This window comes from Chrysemys picta, chromosome 11 (assembly GCF_011386835.1).
Source record: "Chrysemys picta bellii isolate R12L10 chromosome 11, ASM1138683v2, whole genome shotgun sequence".
Classification (NCBI taxonomy): Eukaryota; Metazoa; Chordata; order Testudines; family Emydidae; genus Chrysemys; species Chrysemys picta.
In genome coordinates, this window is record NC_088801.1 from 43,660,998 (window position 1) to 43,677,292 (window position 16,295).

Genomic DNA, 16,295 nt, shown 5'->3' on the forward strand with positions numbered 1-16,295 from the left:
CATCCACAACAAAATCTCTTAATCCCCAAATACACGGAAAAAAGACAGACACTGGCCAGCACAGTTATCCAGTTCCTCAAACTTCACAGCCCCAAAGAAAACATGCACATTCAATTCACTTACCATAAAAATTCTTCTAACCAAGAAGAGCTATATTTCTCCAAATGAAAAACAGATAAAACAGCTAAAAGTCATGCAGTGTAGTCGCTGTTTCTCGGCTCTCTTGCCAACAAAAAACTTCCACCTCCAACAAGCGGCATGAGAGCACTCCTGTGGACAGAGAGCTGTTCACACCAGCACTTGTCTTCAGCAAAACTTTTGTCTTTTTGGGGGGAGGGTTCTTTAACACCTCTGAAAGACAAAAGTTTTGTTGTTCAGTTGCCAGTGTAGACATAGCCTAACTAGTAAAAGGATTTCTTCTTCTCAAGAGCTTTGTGCACAAAGCAGCTGAAGCCACTATTCATTATCTAATGAGCCGCCTTTGACAGAAAGCCCTGTGTTTTCCTGGGGTCATTCACCTAGATCACACAAGAATTTCCCTAAATTAGGGGACTCTTCAAGTGGCTGGATCCATTGGCTTCACTGCACCTACAGAGACCTGAACAGAGCTGCCCTGGCACCAGACAGAATTTGATGCAATGACAAATGTTTTCCAAGCAAATCAAAGCATTTATCACAATAAAGACAATTAATTAAATCATACACTTTCATAACATTATGTATTCAACTAGGCAGAGATTTTTCAGGGGAAACTAAGGCACTCCCATTTGAACTACAATAGGAGTTGGACACTGAACTCCCTTAGGCTTCTTAGAAAATCACAGTTGGATTATATAGCTGACATAGGGAAATTACAAAATCACAATGGGAGGGGAAGTAGTTTCTAGTCAGCAAGGGTAGGAGAGGAGGTCCTCAAGGCAATCTTCCTGATTAAACACAGGTCTACATGAACCCCTGACCTACCATGCTGTGCCCCACCTTTCTCATATGCCATTGTGTTTTCTAGTATATTTTTATTAGGGCTGTCAAGCGATTAAAAAAAATTAATCACGATTAATCGTGCTGTTAAACACTTTATATTTTTTATTCTAAATCTTTGCACTGTAAAAATAAAAGAAATAGTATTTTTCAATTCACTTAATGCAAGTACTGTAGTGCAATCTCTTTATCATGAAAGTTAAACTTACGAATGTAGAGTTATGTATAAAAAATAACTGCATTCAAAAATAAAACAATGTAAAACTTTAGAGCCTACAAGTCCACTCAGTCCTACTTCTTGTGTAGCCAATCACTCAGACAAACAAGTTTGTTTCATTTGCAGGAGATAATGCTGCCCGCTTCTTGTTCACAATGTCACCTGAAAGTCAGAACAGGTGTTACAACAGTGCCATGCAGCCAGCGTTGCAAGATATTTACATGCCAGATGCACTAAAGATTCATATGTCCCTTCATGCTTCAACCACTATTCCAGAGGACATGCGTCCATGCTGATGATGGGTTCTGCTCGATAATGATCCAAAGCTGTGCAGACCAATGCATTTTGATTTTCATCATCTGAGTCAGAATGTCACCAGCAGAAGGTTGATTTTCATTTTGGTGGTTCGGGTTCTGTAGTTTCCGCATCGGAGTGGTGCTCTTTTAAGACTTCTGAAAGCATGCTCCACACCCCATCCCTCTCAGATTTTGGAAGGCACTTCAGATTCTTAAATCTTGGGTCAAGTGCTGTAACTAACTTTAGAAATCTCACATTGGTACCTTCTTTGCATTCTGTCAAATCTACAGTGAAAGGTTCTTAAAACAAACATGCTGGGTCATCATCTGAGACTGCGATTATATGAAATATATGGCAGAATGTGGGTAAAACACAGAGCAGAAGACATACAATTCTCCCCCAAGGAGTTCAGTCACAAATTTAATTAACGCATTTTTTTTTAACAAGAGTCATCAGCATGTCCTCTGGAATGGTGGCCAAAGCATGAAGGGGGATATGAAAGTTTAGCATATCTGGCATGTAAATACCTTGCAATGCCAGCTTCAAAAGTGCCATGCGAACGGCTATTCTCACTTTCAGGTGATATTGTAAATAAGCAGCGGGCAGCATTATCTCCCATAAATGTAAACAAACTTGTTTGTCTTAACAATTGTCTGCACAAGAAGTAGGACTGAGTGTACTTGTAGGCTCTAAAGTTTTACATTGTTTTCTTTTTGAGTCCAGTTATGTAACAAAAAATCCTCCTTTGTAAATTGCACTTTCACGATAGAGATGGTACCTGTATTTTTAAATTCACCTCATACTATTTCTTTTATCATTTTTAGAGTGCAAATATTTGTAATAAAAATAATATAAAGTGAGCACTGTATACTTTTTCTGTTCTGTGTTGTAACTGAAATCAATATATTTGAAAATGTAGAAAAACATCCAAAATATTTAATACATTTCAATTGGTATTCTGTTGTTTAACAGTGCGATTAAAACTGCGATTAATTTTTTGAGTTAATCGCGTGAGTTAAGGCTGTCGATTAATTTCAGTTAACTTTTATTCCTCTAGCTGTGGAAAAACTCTGAAATAAGTAACATGGTTTGGCCCTAGAGGGGGCTTATTGTTCAATTTCAGATATTTAAGTTTCACTAAGCTTTCAGCAGAAAGAACAAAAATACTGCTGTTTACAGCTCATGCATATCATTCCTATTAACAGAATATCCTGCAGTACAGTGTATCAAAACCACATTTCATGCATTAATATCTTACCAGAAGTGATACTGTTTCAATGCAATACATGATCTATTTTTGTGTATGTGCTGGGAATTTTTGTATGTGAGCCCTGAAATCTCATTTACTAGTTTGTTGTATATCCATTATCTATGTGAATTGTTTTCTTGTATAATAATGTTTGACTTAGCAAAATAAGCTACACAACTCACTCGCGAGAAATTCATGGTGAAATATTATCGCTGATTTAAAAACAGAGTGGATAGCTTCATGACCAGTTAAAAACGTTGTAGATATGAATGTTAAGCTAATAACATGCATAATTAAATCTCATGCTTCACAGCGTGAGTTAATCAACAACAGGAGTCAGGAAGAACTTTTTTTAACCACATTATTAGCTCGATCAGCTGTTCTCAAACTGAATGGTGGGACCCCAAAATGGGTCGCGGACCCATTTTAATGGTCACCAAGGCCAGCATTAGACTTCCTGGGGCCTAGGGCCGAAGCTGAAGCCTGAGCCCTGCCACCCCAGGCTGAAGTCAAAGCCCAAAGGTTTCAGCCCACGGCAGTGGGGCTCTAGAAGGGGGTCGCAGTGCAATGAAGTTTGAGAATGGCTGAGCTAGATGGATTAAGCAATGTTTTTTCTTCCTCCAAACCAAAAGGTATTGATGACCCCACCATATACAGTATATCAAATTAGATGAACCTGTGGTTTGACCACGTATGACAGATTCTGTGTGTTCATCTCCACAACTTGTAGTTTTATCAAAGAAATATGATCTGTCAGGTAATCAGTTTTTACAAACCCAGCTTCCTGTCATACTAAACCTTGATGCATCAGTTCCATTACTATTTGGTCTAGCACAGTGGTTCTCAAACTCTTCCATACAACAACCCCTATTTTCATACCAGGACCCTCTCAGGGAACCCATCTGATCTAGCCATTACTCCACTCCCATTTAGCAATGTGGTAAATTTAATGTTGATAAATGCAAAGTAATGCACATTGGAAAACATAATCCTAACTATACATATACAATGATGGGGTCTAAATTAGCTGTTACCACTCAAGAAAGAGATTTTGGAGTCATTGTGGATAGTTCTCTGAAATCATCCACTCAATGTGCAGCAGCAGTCAAAAAAGCAAACAATGTTGGGAGTCAACAAGAAAGGGATAGATAAAAGACAGAAAATATCATATTGCCTCTATATAAATCCATGGTATGCCCATACCTTGAATACTGCATGCAGATGTGGTTGCCCCATCTAAAAAAAAGATATATTGGAATTGGAAAAGGTTCAGAAGAGGGCAACAAAAATGATTAGGAGTATAGAACAGCTTCTGTATAAGGAGAGATTAATAAGACTGGGACTTTTCAGCTTGGAAAAGAGGCGACTAAGGGGGGGATATGATAGAGGTCTATAAAATCATGAGTGGTACAGAGAAAGTAAATAAGTGTTGTTTACTCCTTCTCATAATACAAGAACAAGGGGTCACCAAATGAAATTAATAGGTAGCAGGTTTAAAACAAACACAAGAAAGTATTTTTTCATGCAATGCACTGTCAACCTCTGGAACTCCTTGACAGAGGGTGTTCTGAAGGCCAATACTATAAAGGGGGTTCAAAAGGGAGCTAGATAGATTCATGGAAGATAGGTCCATCAATGGCTATTAGCCAGGATGGGCAGGAATGGTGTCCCTAGCCTCCGTTTGCCAGAAGCTAGGATTGGGTGACAGGGCATGAATCATTGATGATAACCTGTCTGTTCATTCCCTTTGGGGCACCTGCCATTGGCCACTGTCAGAGGACAGGATACTGGGCTTGATGGACCTTTGGCTTGACCCAGTATGGTCGTTCTTATGGTTCAAACCCCCAAAGTCACTCCCCCAAAGAGACATGATCACTGCATACAAATTATTGGATGGCTTTAGGCCTGTTGTATCTCCAAGTAAATAACAAAACTTCCACTGACTTCAATGGAATTTGCCTACAGGTTTAGCCCTAGATCCTGCAAACACTTATGCATGCGCCTACTTTATGTGTTTTGGTAGTCCCAATGAGTTCAATGGAACTACTTACTTGCTTAAAGTTACACATGGGGTTAAATGTTTGCAGGATCTGGGTCCTAGAGACATATGTCAACTTGAGTAAAGTCTCTTAAAATATTTCCTAATTATAAGAAATGACACTGCTCAGTATGTTATACTGTACACTGTTAATTTATGTGGACAAATGAGGGAACATTCATTGAAAATAATGCATATGTGAGACCTAAAACATGTCTGGCTAATGGGGAGTTCCAGATAAAAGCCATTCAGGTAAATGAGCTACTAATGTATTTACATGTATAAGGTGGTAAGCACCTACTGTGAACATCTGAGTGTCCTCATCTCCCAGTATATGTAAATGTTATATATGCATCTCAGCTCTGCTCATTGAACTGAGAGCAGCCAACACCTTGCAGAAGGTGCTCAGCATGTTGCAGATTTTTATTCTAAAATATCTCTGCATTACCTTTCTTCTTCCAGATCTTTTCTGTACTGTTGTGTCGACTTGTCAGTGCTGGCTTCTCCTTGGAGTTCCTCTTTCTTGACTTTTATGCTCATTTATGTTAAAGGAATTGGAATTTAATATTTATATTTCTCTAAATTGTTGTTTCAAATTTTAATTCTTGTCTGCTACTTCTTTAGTCACCTTATCTTTTGTTTCTCACTCTTGTTCGTGTATGCATATGCATATTATATATATACACATATAATAGACACACTAAGAAATGAACTGAAACAATTCTGCAGCATAAGAGGACAAAGGAAAATGAAGACGAGAACAAAGTTATAGAGATATGCCTGATTATGCAAAGATACTGAGCACCTCCAATTTTGATTTGCTGCAGCTGGAGTTGCTGCCCAGGACCTCTAAAATTCGATATGGAAATACACAGTTAAGGCCCCCAAACAAATATATGAAAAAAACTAATGTGTCTTTCAAAATCAGTTTAATCTGTTCTGGGACCACAAAAATTAAAATGCCTTAATCAGAATTATATGGTTATTACATGGCATCACTATAAGGCAGAGTAAAGGTTGCTCAGGTGCTTTAACTGTGCATTTCTTATCTTAACATGTTCAAGAGTTATAACTTTAACTTTGAATTTCCTGGGTTTGTAATATTTGGTTTGGGGATAATTACAACATCCATATAATGTTTCCTGTGACACCTTATAGACTAACAGACGTATAGGAGCATGAGCTTTCGTGGGTGAATACCCAGTTCTTCGGATGCATCCGAAGAAGTGGGTATTCACCCACGAAAGCTCATGGTCCTATACATCTGTTAGTCTATAAGGTGCCACAGGACTCTTTGCTGCTTTTACAGATGCAGACTAACACAGCTACCCCTTTGATACCATACAATGTTTGTTACCGTAAAGTACTACTTCATACACTCAACCTTAACTTCAACTTACATTAAATCTTCATCTTAGAGTATAATGTCCTTGTGCACATTAAAGCAATATATATTTCTTTACTATTTTAATTCTCTTCTCCATTTCCTGTTATTGCGTCCATTTATGTTTAATGTCCTAAAAAAATCTCAGAATTCATTTCTGCTATATTTTGTGTAATTGATGTTTTTTCTTAGATTGTCTATCTTGTTTGTCATGTGTCTGTGACCTCTGTTCTTCAAAATACCTATCATTCTACCCTTGGGGAAGGGAATATTACTGGCTAGTACTGGAATGAATACAACACTACTATGACATTCCCCTGTGGTGTTATCTGGACCAGTGATCTGCTAGGTCACTCCAATCCTTGACTCTGGGAGCCAGCCTTACAGTGCTGTGAGAACCCACACTCCTGGGCTGTTCACGCACAACCTCTGGCATGTAAGCTGCTCCTTGGATTGTGCAGCTGAATGACACTAGCCAATATCTCCGATCCCAGACACAATCCTACATAACTACATACATGAAATTACAACCTAAAACATTACTGTAACAACAATGCTCAGTGCATCATGAGCCTTCTGAAGACACCCGACATGACAAACTTTGCATTGGATACCACACAATCATTTTACAAGGATGAACATGGGGATGCTGGTTGCTCCCCCGAGGCACAGAGAGTCACAACTACCAGCTGATGTCTGCTTTTAAAAGCTGCTGAATAAAACTATTCTTCAAATGTTTCCCTTAAATTGAACTGCACCTCCCAGGCCCTATGCTGACAATAACTTATCAACTCTGTGAAACTGAAAGAGATATAGTATTAATATTGATATATAATGGTTACCTTGCACAATAAAATGCAGCTCCTATCTGCTCATGCCCTTCTGTTATCTAAAAGGCCTTTCCCACAAGAGAACTCCCCGCCTAAAACATTTACACAAATGATTGTGAGCCTCTGTAATATTACTGTATGATAATAAGAAAAAAATCCAGCCAAGAGCTGTAATCCATACTCTATATTATCAGAATTGGTGTATTCTACAGAAAGAGCGAACTGTGCCAGAGTGCAGCGCAACAGCACATTCCCAGCAGGCAACATGACTTTCCTCTGCATCCTTGCATAGGTACAAAGGAGATGGTCTATAAGAATTGCTACTGGGGAGCCACTGAGAGGAGAGTTCCCACATTCAGGTTTTCAGGACTTTGCTGAACCCCATTCTGGAGATATTTGGATTTGTTAAGTTTTCGGGGATTTTGCAGCACAGGAGGCAAGGCTTTCTGTTTTGCTTGGTTTTGCTTCTGGTAACTTGTTTTTATGTACTGTTATAAAGCATTACTTCTGTTGGACAAACCATTTGATTCCTGGTTTTATTTCTATTGCACCCCACCAGCTTACAAGTGGAATGATCTTTTTCTCTTCTAATAGCTCTTTTTCTCTTCCCCCACCTTATTAAAAATTCATGTTTTACTTTCTTTAAAACTGCTTTCCATAATTATGGTTTTAATACAAGATCATAATAGTACCCTTTCCCCTTGTTTTTAATTGCCATTGGCAAAATGTAATTTTTACCCGTTTGAGACTGTACTTACTGCTCTACTGAGTGTGCTGTTTTCACTGATCTGTGGAAGGATTTGGGATGCCATCAAATTAGCTTCCCAGTTTTGTACAGCTAAACTAATAAATTATATTTCAGATAACGTTAATGTTTCTTGTGACTACAATATTATTTAAAATGCTGCTCTGCTTGCTGACATACAAAAGTTGGGGTAAGATGGAAATAAAAGGACCAAAAGCAGTAAAACACTTTGAAGAAAAAGGACTAATGTCTTGACAATCTATAACTTTAAGCTACTTAAGTGAAATACTTTTAATAAACGATTAAAGATGAATTCTATATGCCTGCTGCCTATGTATTTATAATGCACTCATTACTCTAGCAGCGGAGCACAAATACTGCACCTTTATAATGTACTATGGTGGCCTCATGGCATTTTTCTCATACATTTTTTTTCCCTGCTTGTTTTTTACATTAGAAATACAGGTCAAGACTTCCCTGTTGTTGCTCCTAGACCCTGTTGAGGGAACTGGAGTGGGATAACCTGAAATCTGAGCTGTAGCTTTCCCTGTACTCAGCTGATGGGAGAAGGGATGCTGAGTCTGAGGACTTGTCCACATACACAAATTGTACTGGTGTAGTTAAAGTAGACACAGTTATATTCAGGTTCTGAGCATGTCACACAAAGTGGTGAGCACCCTCAACTCTGAATGAAAACAACAAATTGCAGGAGTTTAGTACTCAGCAGGATTGGGTCCTAATTTCCTTATTGATTAACATTAATCTGCTTCTTAAAATATTCTCATTTAAGAGACATTGCAATTTTAGAATGAAGGTTTTCCATTGAGAATCAGTGATGTTCCAAAAAATTACACTACCTACTTTTTGTTCCAGTTGGAGTAAGTCTCAAAGAAATACACGTATAGTGAGAGGCATTACTAAAGTAGTCCTGCTGAGTCTTATTGATGGAAGCAGCCCCATATGTCAATGACCAGTGTACATGCATTTTTTTAAACTAAATCTGACAAATTCCTGTTTGCAAATCAACTGGATTATTTATGAATAACAGTGGCAAGACTGGACTCTTAAACTAAAACAAAGGATGTATTTCCATTAATATCTACACTTCATCCAAGTTTAAAATTTTCATTAGCACAAACTTCCAAATAACAATTTATCTTTATAAATGACTTAGCACAAAATTATAATGTACTCAGTTTTTCTGCTGTTATACATTTCTAAAGGCTTGCTTTAAGTTGAAATATGTGATATTTCACTTGTAAGATAAAAGGCATTTTTAATTAAAGGAAATGTAATGAAGAAATAAAATAATAGAACTAAACATGCAACATCTAGAATCTAAGGTATATGACATTCATCAGCAGGAATTTCCTGCTTTCATCCACTGAATGTTTGTTATTCTCTGCTAGACTCAGAAATGTTTAATGACTCTTAAACTTCATAATTCAAGTTACCTTGGGGAAACAGAGCCAATTAGTTATTTAATATTAATAAAAACTGATTACTATTCAATCTTCAAATTTAAAATTAATTCTGGTCCTGATTTTGCAAAGTAAGTATGTAAGTAGTCTTCTTGACTTCAATGGGACTGCTCGCATGAGTAAGGGTTTGCAAAATCCAGCCCAATAACCTGACCCTCATCAGATTCACTATTAAGGCCTCAAGCTATTATTTGATTTCATGACTATTCCACTTCAGAAAAAGGCATTTTGTAACAAAAATATTATATCCTCTTTGAAAACACCATGTAAGTCATTACAACCTATTTAAACCAGTGGAGCTCTGTATAGGCACAGAAGACCTATCTGCACACATCACAGTGCAGGATTGGGACCTAAAGTATGAGGGCCCAATCTTACATGATGAGCACTCAACTCCCTGTGACTTCAGTGGAAGTTGAAGGGTCTCTGTTTGTAACAAGAGCACAATCCAATTTCCACTGAAGCTAATGGAATGATTTCCAGTGATTTCAATGGGAGTGTGATCAGGCCCTGTGAAAGTAAAAGCGACGGTTGACACATTGAATGATAAACTGCCTAAATCGTGTTAATTTCTTGTTAATTAAATTCACTTATCTATAAACCAGTTGAATGATATTAGGGGAATATCTTTGTCTCTTTAACTTGCTTTATTATGTTCTGAAACACAATCTTTAAATGAAATTAAAGGTGTTTGTTTACTTAATATCTCTCAATATTTTGAACACCTGAGCCTTTAACTTCACTGCAGTCACTCTCTAATATAAAAAAGGAATGTTACTGTCATCCTTTTTTCCTCCACCTGTCAGCCTGACAAAGCTACCTGTTGATGTTTTTTTCACTTCACAGCTGATCAAACACCTTCATCATCATTAACACTGACTAATCATATCACATTTTTATTAATTTTTAAAGTAGTGTATTGTGAGCACTAACAATGACCTGAAAGCACTAGCAATGATCTGAAAGGGAACATCTGTCACTTGTCTTTGCACTTGTATCTGAACCTCTTTCGGGGTCTTTATTCTTGCTAGTATTAAATAGAGTAGGTCTCCTTTTGATTTAATAATATGTAATGGTCACAAACGTGCCAGGCACAAGAAGATAAATTGCATTAACTCAGAACCACCCTGGTTAATCAAAAGAGAAGCCAGATCCTCAATTCTATTCTCATACAAAACCCTCAATGAGGCCACAGAGACTGAATCTTCTGATGCCAAACCTGATCCGAAGTAACCACTGAAGTCAATGAAAGTTGCACAGTGTAAACCTGATGTAAATAAGGGGAGAACAGGGCCCAAGACTCCACCCTCTTCCCCATTAAGTATATATTGTGAGTTTAAGCACATAGAGAAGTGTATTAGTTATAAACTTTTAGTCTAGCTACAATGAACAGAAGCCAGCAATAAGAAATAGAATGTAAAATAAATATTGATTGGTCAGTTAATAGAATATGCCTTGATTATTCTTCTCCATTTTCTGCCATGAACAAATAAATCTATTAAAGTAACTGAGCTCTTTCAAGGAAAAGGGGCAAGATCGACTGAAATGCTCCAGTCCCTCATCCCTAGGAAACTCTATGCCACACCAGTGGTCCCCTCACCTCCTGCAAGGAAAGCACCTGGAGCTGTCCAGAGACTCCATAAACCCAGAGAGGATAGATGATATAGTGAGGGGCAGATCCTGGCATGAGCAAACTCCAGTACCGATACTATAAACACTTAGGACTATTGTGGGAATCTCCTGGCTGGCTACTTCTTGCTTTAATCTCTTCATGTTGCAACCATCTCATAGTCAGCCCACTGTCAATGATCGGGAAAGAAGATAGGGAGACGGCGGGCGGGGATGATGGTGATGTTTTAGAGGGGAGGGCTGGATCAGAAACAGAGGGGGAAAGGGAGCAAATAATGGGGAGGGAAAAGAAGAAAAATCTGATTTTATCAGATGTGTGCCAAAATTTGGCCTCAGTCACTTTGCTTTATGTGTTATATCCCTTTCTCTCAACCTCTGTCCTCTCTCTCTTTAGTTTGTAAAGTCTGGGGGGCAGAGACCTGTTTCAACTTGTGCCTCTAAAGTGCCTACCACACCTTTGGGTCCTTGATGAATAATAAATAGTATCACTCAAAACTCAAAAAATTCATCCTGACCGGCCTGTATTTTAAAAAAACGCTCTGTTCTAATCTCCAGTCTTCTCCCTGCATGGTTCAGGAACAAGTGTAAATTTTTGTTTGCATTTGCTTTTTATTATTCTACGACAAGATTAGACATTGGACAAATGTTTATCATCAAACAGTTAAAATATTTAAGTCCCTGCTATGAAGCCATATATTTCTCAATCTTATATAGCTCTCCATGACCTAATTGGGTGAGAGAGGCCTGTTTTACATGGAACAGAAAGGAAAAGTAAACAAAAAGAAGAGCAGGAAACCTGAAAGGATATGTGGTTCTTTGCTTTAAAAAGTGTGTGTGTAAGTTGATCTAAACTGAGAAAGCTCAGGGTGAAATCCTGGCCCTACCCATGTCAATGGGATTTGGGAGTTTTGCCATCACCTTCATAGAGGTCAGGATTTCATCCTGAGAGTGCAAAGTGAGTAATTTGAAGTGGTGGAGAAAGTCCTTGTAAGGGGAGATGGGAGTTGTTACCTTGTTCCCAGAAATATGTTTAGAAATCTGTGCTGGTCCAGAGGGGCACATGCAAAGGCTTTTCAGAAATATTTTATCTTTAGATTGGTTTAGTAGTAGCCAGGAAGGGAAGTTTAACTCAGCAGTGATAGAGAATAAGGATAATAATTTGCACTTTTTTTATAGCACCTTTCATCAGAGGTTCTCAAAGTACTCTGCAAAGTGAATCAAGCCTTAAAGCAACCCTGTGATGTGAAGTATGAAAATATAATAGTACTCATTTTACAGCCAGTTAACCTAGCCTTATCAGACATTCTGGATTTTGTGGATCTGTTCTAATTTTACTTGAGCAATCTCATGTCTTGCAAGTAATGCCTATGAGGGATTAATGGTTCCCGAAATCAGCTTCAGAAGCCCACAAGCCATCATCATAATACAACATTATATCATGACACTGATGCAGTCTCACATTGTACTGCTGTAGTGATCTGTTAAGTGTTTGAACGCATGGTGACTGTCACCCACCTTTCGAATTTTCCTCTTTGCTTGGGAAGCTAAGGTCCAGTGTAGTTAAGTGGCGTGCCCTAGCCAGGGTCTGGCAGAGCCACCACCCAGAGAATCCTGACATCTCACTACCTATCAATTTCACTAAGAGCTTAGTGTGCTGGATGGGGAATGGGATTTCTACCTAGTGTCAGGCTTAATCCTATGGTTACAAAAATTAATTCTTTCTAGGTCCGTCCCCCCCGCCTCCCAGGACACACTGCCTATGCATAGGGCAGCAATAATGGGGAAGTGTGGCTGCCCTGCCCTGCTCCCCCTTTGGAAAGTCACAGTGCTCCAGAAGCCAGGAAGCCTCACCCAGGTCCCCACAAACTGAGGGGTACATGGCAGGCAGCTGGGCCTTGAGTCCCCACGAGTGGCCAGCACATGAGTTCCTGTGCCCAGAAATTCACAAGCCCTATGGCTGGCCCCGGTCCTACCTGGTAAGCGTCTGGGATGTTGACTGTCTCCCCGTGCTCCGCCACGTAGCCGATGATGCCCTTGCCCCAGGGCACCTGCACCTCATTGGAGTTCTCGGTGCTGCAGCAGGGCAGGAGTGGGGTGCCCGCGTGCACATCGAAGAACTTGGACACCAGGCTCTTCTTGCCCGCCGCAGCTCCCTCCACCAGGAAGAGCGAGCTCCGGTCAGCCTCCACCATGAGGCAGACGAAGATGAGGATCTTGTAGCTGAGGCTGGTGAGGTCCAAGTCGTTGGAGATGTCCTTGACCAGCTCCAGGAAGAACTGGCGCTCATTGTGTTCCTTGAGGTAGCGCTTGTAGTCCAGGGCAGTGGGCGGGTACTGGGGCAGGCTGACCCGGGACTCAAGCAGGGCACTGAGGATGTGGGCCGTGGTCGGGGGCAAGGAGCTGGCTTTCCTGAGCAGGGCCCTTCTCCGCATGCTGCTGAGGGGCTCCTGGGCTCGGGCGTGCACGTGCTCGTCGTAGGTCAGGTTGACGTGGATGGCCTTGGACCTGGCGAAGCTCTGCCTCAGCTCCTTCTGGGAGGCCCTTCGCTGCAGCCCGCCGGCGGCGCTGGCCTCCCCGGGGTCACTGCTGGCCCAGCTGCTGGCGGGGCCCAGACTGGGGCTGCTGCCTGTGCTGGCGCTGGGAGGCGCTGCGGCGAGCGACTTCCTCCTCTTCAGCCACTTCTCCACCAGCTCCGGGTGCCGGTCCAGGAAACTTTCCACCGCAGCGAAGTCCAGGCTGGCAGCCGACATGGTCCCCGGGCTCCAGCGCCGCCGACGCCTCCCAACACCGGCTCCGCTCCCAACTTGGGACCGCTCCCGAAACTGCCTCGAACTATTTCCGACCCCGATGAACCATGGCAGAAGGGAGAGGCGATCACCCGGCTTCCCAGCCCCCTCGGGCCGTAGGGAGCGGTCCCTCCTTCAGAGGTGGGGACGCTGCCCAGAAGTGAGGGAGCAACGTTGTCTGACTTTCCGCCCTTGTCCAAACTGGCCCGCCTCCTCCTCTTTTATCGCCTCCTGCTCCTCCTCCACCTGGCCGCTCCTCCTCCACCTGGCCCGCGGGTCTCCTTGTCCTCCACTACCCGCTCCCTGGTCTGGCGCTTGGTTCTGGGCCAGGTCCTCCTGCTCCCTCCACTGCCTCGGGGAAAGGTGCTGCCGCGGCTTTCCCGGGATGCACTGATCCGAAAGCGCTTTTGGAAACCCTTCTGCCAACTGCTGCTGCTGCAAGCGGCTGCTCCTGCGGAACCCAGCCAGCAGACCACTGAGGGAGGGCGTGGGAAGGGAGGGAAGAACGCGTGAGGGGGGGGGGTGGAGGGGAAAAGCAAGTGGCGATACCAGGGACAGAGTCAGCAGCATCCTATTTTCCTGGAGGCAGTAGCATGGCTACTCAGCGTGCGGGGCGGAGTGACTGAGATTATGCAGTGTGCCCCTTCTTGTTCTCCTTATGGATCGTGAACACCAGTACTTTGCGGGAGCTACAAGCAAGGAGCCTTGCATTGTTAATAGTTCAAACTAAGAAAGCGCTCAAGGCATTCAGTCCTTTCATTCATCCCTGTGTGGGGAGGGAGGAGGCTTTGTGGGCATGTTTGTGTGCGAGAAAGATTTGTGGGTGTGGATGTTTGTGCGTGGGAATATTGGTAAGTGTAAATATGTGTGATATAAATATTGCGTTTCTATTAATATAAATTAAATTATGTTTATATTCGTTTAAAAATCGGTGAACATATTTCCTTCAAAAAAGCCCTTCTCTTATTTGACTTGTTTGTGCCTGAAAATCATACTCGCACTCTATACTTAACGAAACGAACTGTCCACGCCCAGAGTGCCTTGTTGGGCATCGTTAATGGTATTTTCCTTATTGGCTTTCTGCAAACACAGCCTGTGAATGTAGAATAGGAGGACGTGAGTACCTCTGTGGGGAGTAGGGTGACCAGACAGCAAGTGTGAAAAATTAGGACGGGGTGAGGGAAATAGGAATCTATATAAGAAAAAGACCCCAAAATTGAGACTGTTCCTATAAAATCGGGACATCTGACCACCCTAGTGGGGAGCGCTTTGCTGTGGTCATTTCTTCCGAGGGCGACCCAAGGAGGCGCACATGGTCTCCTTTCCATGGGAACGTGCGGCTTCGCTGAGCGTATAGGAGCCGCAAATAACACATGCGACTCGTGTGCCTCCTGCAGCATCAGCTGCGAGACAGAACGCCGAGCACATCCACCGAGACAGACGGAAGGGGGTTATTTTTACGGACACGTGGGGAAGCACATTTACTTGCTAAATTGATGCCTGTGCATAAGTGATTGAAAACATAGTCATGGATCTTAACACGTGAATACAGCTTTCATCCCCTAACCGGGGGCTGATTGAAGGCGATTTCAAAAACTAATGAATGAGATTTTCACTGAAAAACACACCGCCAAATCCTTAATCAAATGAGAGAGAGACTTCAAACACTGCCAGAAAACTAATCCCCAATGAACAGCCCCCTCCAGAATGCGGACTTGAATTGTGTGGGTATAAAGCAGCACGCCAATTATGGAGACACGTGCAAATGAGCGTGTGTGGAAAGGGGCAGAAGAGATTTCTGTGCCGTAAGAGCTGATTTACCCTCCGCCCCCTTCTGCTGCAGGCATCAGGGAGGTTAAAACAGGCTCACCGGAATGTACAGGGGCTGTGACTGTCAGAAAGAGAAAAGAAATCTAATCACCTGTCCAGAGAAAGGAAACAGACAAAGGAAGTAGCTTCTCAGTGTCTGGCCTAGATTATGCTGCATTTAGCACAGTGAGTGAAATCCGCTTGCTAGCCCCGTTTATTTTTCGGGTGTACTGCGCTCAGTGAAGTTTCATTCTGCCTTGGCTCCGTAAGATGCCTGCGTTTCATTGAGAAACCGCGCATCGTGAGCTGCAGAAACTTGTCAATCGAGAGCAAAGGCACTAGGAGGGGGTCTTCTGAGCGCAGGCGCGAAACAGAGCGGTGGGCGTGAAATACACGTCTGAGCTGCTCCGCTTTCCCGCATGCCCCTAAGCTTCTGTCTGGGTCTCCTGCAGGGGGGCGACAGCGGTCTACTGCGTAGCCCAGGCCCGGGCAGGGGGTACTGCTCAGGATCAGACAGACCATCTTCTGAACCCGCTGGCTTTATGCTCCCTGTTGAAAAGGGGTGCAAAAGGGAGACAGAGAGAGGGGTTGAATTGGAGGGGTGGGGTGAGCAGAAATTGTGCCGAAGTCCAAACTCTGTCTAGAGGAAGGTAAAAGGGATAGAGGGAGGGCGAGGGGCGGGGCAGATAGACAAAATTGGAGTCAGGTGCAAGTGAGAGATGGGCTGCTGGGTAATTTCAGGGGAAGGGAAACTCTTGGAGAGGGAGGGGCAGGGGAAAGGATACAAGAAGTTATCTGCAGTGATTGCCAAAGTAGGGTTTGTGGGTGGCAGAGAGACGTCAGTTCTTCCAG

At 42.2% G+C, this 16,295-nt stretch overlaps 1 protein-coding gene across 2 annotated transcripts in view; it reads right to left on the reverse strand.

Moving 5' to 3' along the window:
• Positions 1-14,127, reverse strand: part of PDE11A (phosphodiesterase 11A) — a 217,662-nt gene extending 203,535 nt beyond the window's left edge. The window contains exon 1 of one of the 2 annotated variants that reach the window (XM_065561907.1): positions 12,822-14,127. In XM_065561907.1, the coding sequence (XP_065417979.1) occupies positions 12,822-13,598 (777 nt within the window). In that variant the 5' untranslated portion in view covers positions 13,599-14,127. Of the gene's footprint in view, positions 1-123; positions 281-12,821 lie in introns of those variants that run through there. The other variant, XM_065561908.1, reaches the window with a different exon arrangement.
• Between the last annotated feature and the right edge of the window lie 2,168 nt (positions 14,128-16,295).